Genomic DNA, 6537 nt, shown 5'->3' with positions numbered 1-6537 from the left:
TAATTAGATCAGAGAAGTAATGCAGACATGGTCATGCATCATAATCGCAGGTTGGTCTTTAGACACCCAAATAGTTTCATCCTGTTTAGAATTCAAGACTTTCTGGGCAACAGATGCACTCACCCTGTGCTGAGGAGTGTACAAAAAGGGCAACATCCAGATTGTCACACACTGGAATCTCCCTAGAGAAAGCTGGAAACGGAAGGGACTTGTACATAACTTGGAGTGTCATCGTTAAGAAAGAATACCAGCAAGAGACTTCAGTTGTGCACTGCTAGGAGTTACTAAGCAGAGGGAAAAAAGGTTCCGTTGCAGAAACTCTGTTCAAAGTAATACAAATACTCTGGGACCCCCCTGCAACAATGGCACACCACAGGAGTTAGCTGGGATTCAAGAGTATATGCGGGGGCAGACTGTTGCCCCATGAATCACTTTCAACATAGAGTCCCGAGAAAACTTTGGATATCTGGGTCAGGAACATTTAGAAAAAAGGATAAAGGGCATTTCAATGATGAGAGAAAAAGTTAGATAATTTAAAGTGTTGAGTAAAGCACCAGGTGTCTTTTCCTTTCAATTTAGAGAATATACAGTGGCCTTGTTTTCACAAAATGCTACATACTCCTTGCTGGAAAGCAGAGGAAACCGATTTCTATGTACACAGTAAGAACTCTACCGAGATGGCCTGTGAGTTCTGCGGAGAAAGGAGTGTTACAGTCAAGGCTTCAGGTATTCCACAGCAGGCGGTGTTTACGTTTGTGTAGCAAGATCCTGGATTTCACAGTACGCAGGGTTGGCAAACTGGAAATTCTCTGGCAGCTTCATGTAGTTTTAAAAAATAAGTGCAGTAGGCCTCCATTTTATTAACTGTGATAAAAAGCATATATGCAAAAATATTTTTATATCGATAGCACATTACTGCATTATAAAAGCTGCCCAAGTGAAGCTGAAGATTCTGGCAGCTGGTGCTTTTGGCACTTGGGAGATGTGGAAAGCAGCATAGAGATCTGTGAAATACAACAGTGACTGATGTTTCTGCTACAGTGATCGGCATTAATATAGTTAGCAGTGTTCATATTTAAACTTCTCTATGAAGTTTCTGAGTCAATATCCCACTAAGAGGAGATATTCAGATCTCTTAAAGCTACTGGTTTAGGCTGTGTGCAGACTCAGGAAGACTTCCCTACTAGTTTACACTTTTCGCATGTTTCAAAGTCCTCTTTCAATCACAAAGGCTGGAAACACTTTTTTCCTCCTCTTTTAAAGAGCCTGGATTTAGAAGCGCAATTCTGTCACGAGAGTTGGAAACTGTAGTCACAAATCTGCAGAATATGCTGGGCCCTGCTTATACTAGAAATCTCCAAGTCCCAGATTGAAACAGGATATAAACTGTTTTGAGATGGCCAAACGGTTTCGTTTAAGTTTACAAGACATGCATTAGCAATGGGAGGAGAGTCCTTTGGACATTTCCACTTGGGAATCCTGTTTTCAGTAAAATTCTGTGATGCACAAACACAAAAGCTCAGCTGCCTACATTCACAATTATTAAAATGACACAAGTGGAGCGAACCTTCGCCCTGAAGCGTAAGTGATGGGTTTGCTTATGCAGCCTGCATAAAACTGCAAGTGCCATGTAATTATATCTAGAGATATAAATACGGGTATATCTATAGATATTTATCTCTTGTGCAGAACGTCCTCCTTCCGTGCCAGAAATTAAATGCTAGCACGTGCCTCCATATTTGAGCTTGCACCTGTTGACAGCTACGTACCATAAAGGGAGTACAGTACCTGGACAATGGAAGGCAAGAAAAGGAAGACAAGTTGCTGCTGACGGTCGAGACAGTCAGCAGCAGGCAGTATTCTAGCAGGTGCCTGGAAAACCCATGAAGACCACTTAGCATGCATTGTATATTCTTAAATACTTCTTGCAGGCACTGTGTGTGAAGGCACAGCCAAAAAAGACAGCGGCAAAGACAAGCTGAAATACAAAGGCATGAATTCAACGGCACCTTAGACAAAAAATGTGACTATGCCTCGAAAAGCAGAAAACCAATACAACCTGACGTTAAAGGCTGAGATGCAACGTTTTCTTTCAAGCCCACAAAGGCTAAAAAACACAGCGGTGCAAGTCCGCTCTGCCTAAGCGGTTCTTGGATTTTTAAAAAGCACCACAGTCAGGCTACGTCTCTAGACTTGCTTGTCACAGGCGATTAAATAGAAGCAGATGAACACAGCAGGTTGCAATCAGCATGTTGCAGGGCTAGCAAATGCTTTCCACTACAGTTCAGGCTGTTATAAGAAAGAAGCCCGTGCATTCCCCATTAGGATGCTTGTCTACTATGAAAAGCTGTCATGAGCATATACATTCACAGCCCCACAGAGTTCTCGGGTGGGTCCGTTTCAAGTGATGCCACCGTACAACCACAGGCATTAGAGGAAAAATGTCGCCTGCCTTCACAGTGGCCATGGAGACTGTCTAGTCCAAGCTCCATAGGAGCACTGAGCATAACGTTTTGGCACCTGAATAAGATGGATTCCACCATGGCCAAGTCATAGAAGCTCCAGAAGCCAAAGAAACTTCTATTTTGTACATTGCAAGGTACCTAAGGGCTCTGAAGACAAGGCTAAACATTATGCCTGAAGTCCAATTAAACTACCATTTCAGATATCAGAATTAATCTGAATAAAAAGCTATGGTTTATAAGCAGCACAGCACATCTAAGGCACATGTATGCATGCAAGCTACCATCACTGTATTAAGACATTGCTGATTTGTCCTTAAGAAGCAATGGCTGCTAGTACAGAACAAACATATAGGCTTTTTTCAGCACTAATCCTCCTCCCCAATACTGAAAATACTATATACTGCTGACAGCATAATGTGCAACATATATAGCTTGATTGGAAAGCATGGGGCAGAACTTTAAAAAATGTACAGGATTCCGTTTAGAACTCCAAAGTTCAACAAATGCCCTATTTTAGGGTGAAAACAATTATAAATCTGATAATGATGCACAGCATCCATGAGTGATTTTTCCTTAATTTTGAAATAGTGTCATTAACTACGACATATATTGTAGGTTTACATTTCTAAAGAGAAATAACAGAATTGAATAGTTTTTTTCCTATCACAAGTGATAACCAGTGTTTGATATCTTCTATTTTTCTTCCAAGAAATATCAGTCTATCAACAGTTTTAAAATAAAATGTTTTCTGTAACAATAGAACTTTAAATAAAAATATGATTTTGATTCAGATACTTTTGAGAAGACATGGATACTTTTCCAAGATCTTCTGACAAAGTAATTATTAAAACAGAGACCAGATGAGGCCTTAAAAAGACAATATACTATATTTCAGACAAGATTGCACCTCAGTTTTTCAAATAATATCATAATTGCAACATTACTTCATCATTTCTTCTTTTAACATGCTGACAATTTCCAGCTAGCCCACGTGTGAAGGGTTTTTTTTTTTGTATTCTAGCCTAAAGAAATAAAAGTCAGTAATTTATTCAGCACATACTGTATATGTCTTTTCACCTCCAATTGTCTAGATCATTAATAAGTTAAAAAAAAAAATCCTCTCTGACCATAATCATTATCCTCATGAGGGATAAGTGATTCTTCAGAGCTTAAGTGTTGCTAGTTCTATTAAAAAATATACCATGGTATGATTTCTTAATGTGTTGCTACTTTCGCAATTGGACCCTATGCAGTTATGCCTTCAAACTCTTCCATCTGTTCCACAAGGTGGTTCTGTGAGCTTTAGGACCTCTGATTGAAGACAAACTGATATAAAACCCCCAAATGGAGTTGTCTTCTGTTTAATCCACCTCCCCCATTCTATGTCAGGGGTCTGGTAGATCCGATGTATCCACTATGACTTTAATAAAAATAGTATCATCTTTAATATACGTTCCATTCTCTAGAACAGTTTGAGCCACGAAGACTGGGCAGCCAGATGCAATGTTCATTTCTCCAGTTGGCTTCTTGAAACTGCTGCTGTTTGGATCTGGCTTGAAAGCATCTCCTAAGTGGCGTCGAGACGGTCCCTGATCCATTAGCATGAGAGTCACTTTCTGTTTGAAAGGCCAAGGAAGCAACGCATCATATTCTCCACGCATTATGACAAAAAACAGCGACAAGTGCGTCCCCTTTCCCATGCCATCTCCGTTAAGGTAGACTCTGGCACACATCTTGTAGCCAAAGTATCCAGTATAAAAGGGTTGGCTGTACAAGGACAGAGTCTTCCCCATGACTGCCTCTTGCTTCCGACGTTTATAATCTCGAATTTTCCAAATTAATACTCCGTTGTAACTGGCAGTTTCTAAAACTTGGAATCGGAGGTCCATGTCAGCCAGCCGAATATCATGAACACTCAGCATCTGATCATGTCTGCTCAGCTGTGTCTCTAGCAGGCCTGTTAGAAAATTGAAAGGATGAGGGTGAGAAAAATGTTTTTTTCCAAAGACTGTAAAAATCTATTGCCAGTGCTGCTACTGTGTACAAAAACATTTTCCTCCCCAAGAAACAAAGTGCATTCAGCCACTGATGAAGCAATTTCCACAGACAAGTGGCACTAGTTTGCCAGCTAGCACCTAGGCTAACTGGGATTTTTACAAACATGGGTGTTAACCACACATGCAGTAAAAGTCGAATATTCAAATGATCTAACAAATTTTGTCTGGTCACTAAGCAATGTAACTACAGAGGCTTCCATTTTTTGAGAGGAGATATAGATTGCTGTTAGCAGTGAAGACCTTGGTAGTGGTCACACAGCCTACATAATCCCTCAAATTCAGAGGCACCGCTGATCACTCAAAACATTCTTCTCAGACACTACCTGCCTCACAAGTGTAGTGCTGTTACCATGTCTAAAGTTCATCATAGAAGAACACAAAATTCAAGCTTAGCTCTGCATTATATGGTCACTTAACTTAGTTTGGAGGGAGGGCTGCTTTTATTGTCCCCTTTCTCTCATAAGAAAATACTACTTTCTGTCTTTGCACACTGGCAAAATTGGCCAACATATAATACTGAGAAGCAGATGAAGTCATGAGTCAGGTTTGTTTTACACAGACTATTTAAATGTTAAGGTCTTTGTCCCAATCATTTAAACACTTACGTATAATCTACACTATCTTGCTAAACTCCAGTTTTCACTTTATTCAGCGAGAATGACAATAACCTTATTCTCACAGTTTTCTTTGGATCAAATATACCTCTGCAACAGATATCAGGACAGGTGGTTTCAGGTGGATAACCATACTGTTGATCCATTCACGGGGGAGAAGAGTAATAAAAGAAGACTTGAGAATATACCAAGACTATATTTAAAGAAGCTGCTGAAAGCTATTAGCTGTCAAAGATCAATTGAGAAACTATAATGAACTAACATTGTAATCAAGGCAAGTGTCAAGAAAACAAAATAAAAGACAAGAATCAAGCCTAAGAAACAGCATGGAAGCAATGCCATATCATGAACAAAGGGATTATGCAGTTTCCTATTCAAAAATCAGCAGAATCAGCATTATTGATGCTTCAACGTAAAAATCACAATGGGAGTGCCATTCAAAGGACACCATTTTTCTCTCGATAGCACTGCTGAGTCCTTCATTCCATTGTGCTTACACTTACTTGTATTTCGAGCTCCTTGCCCTGCAGTTTTATCAACACTTTCCAGCTCAGTCACTCTGTTCTGGAGGGATTCTACACTGCTCTTCATGCTGTCAGCCTCCTCCCAGTTCTGTCGGAAGGGACGGATTTCTTTGTCCAGTTCTTTCAGTTTCTCTGCTTGACTGTCTATCACTCGCTTTATAAAACAGTAAGTTACGAGTTAAAATAACAAGACGACATTAATTTATGCAAATTAAACACAGATTATATATCAATAATAAGATGCATTTTAGAGGAATAGCCCAAATACTTATAAAACACAAAAATCTTTAGTGCTGCATAGGTATTAATATTAGAGCACTATCAGAATTATCAAAACAATTATTAAAAAAAAATTGTTAGTATGCTTTTATCTAAATTAAAAAAAAAAACAACAACAAAACCTTCCAATGCAAAAACAACATTCTGAATGGTCGTATACTGATACTATGGGCTGATATTTGTAGGGTTTTGTGTCAAGAGTACTTAAGCAACAACATATGGGCACAACATCTTACCATGGTGTGAATCAAGTGGCTGCTCATGTGCATGCGTTTATCACTGGGTAACAGCAGAATAACTTACCCTTCCAGAAAAACATCAGTACCCTTGCACACATGGAGCAGGAGTACATATATGTGCAGATACAGTGGCATTAGCAAGCTCCAAGCTCACATAAATCATTTACCAAAGCCCAAGTTATTATGTGCCCATAACCACAGCAGAAGCCCTCAAGAGCGTAAGCAAAACTACCACTTCTGATCCCTTAAGCACTTTTAGGATTCTGACCCTTACTTCCTAAATTGAATTAAGCCATGCGTCCTGAAGGTGCTTGCTGGTTGAGTCGTTTTTGAGAAAACGAAAGAAAAAAAAAAAAAAG

At 39.5% G+C, this 6537-nt stretch overlaps 1 protein-coding gene across 3 annotated transcripts in view; it reads right to left on the bottom strand.

The window, feature by feature from the left end:
* Positions 1–3333: 3333 nt before the first annotated feature.
* Positions 3334–6537, bottom strand: part of TRAF3 (TNF receptor-associated factor 3) — a 28084-nt gene continuing 24880 nt past the window's right edge. For all 3 annotated transcript variants that reach the window (XM_010288941.1, XM_010288942.1, XM_010288943.1), the window contains 2 exons: positions 5640–5814; positions 3334–4422 (listed from right to left, as the gene is read on the bottom strand). In XM_010288941.1, coding sequence (XP_010287243.1) covers positions 3851–4422; positions 5640–5814 — 747 coding nt within the window. In that variant the 3' untranslated portion in view covers positions 3334–3850. The remainder of the gene's footprint in view (positions 4423–5639; positions 5815–6537) is intronic.

This window comes from Phaethon lepturus, unplaced genomic scaffold, assembly GCF_000687285.1.
Source record: "Phaethon lepturus isolate BGI_N335 unplaced genomic scaffold, ASM68728v1 scaffold5466, whole genome shotgun sequence".
NCBI classification, from domain to species: domain Eukaryota; kingdom Metazoa; phylum Chordata; class Aves; order Phaethontiformes; family Phaethontidae; genus Phaethon; species Phaethon lepturus.
Note: the sequence above shows the minus strand (reverse complement) of the source record. Positions and strands in the feature narration are given on the sequence as shown.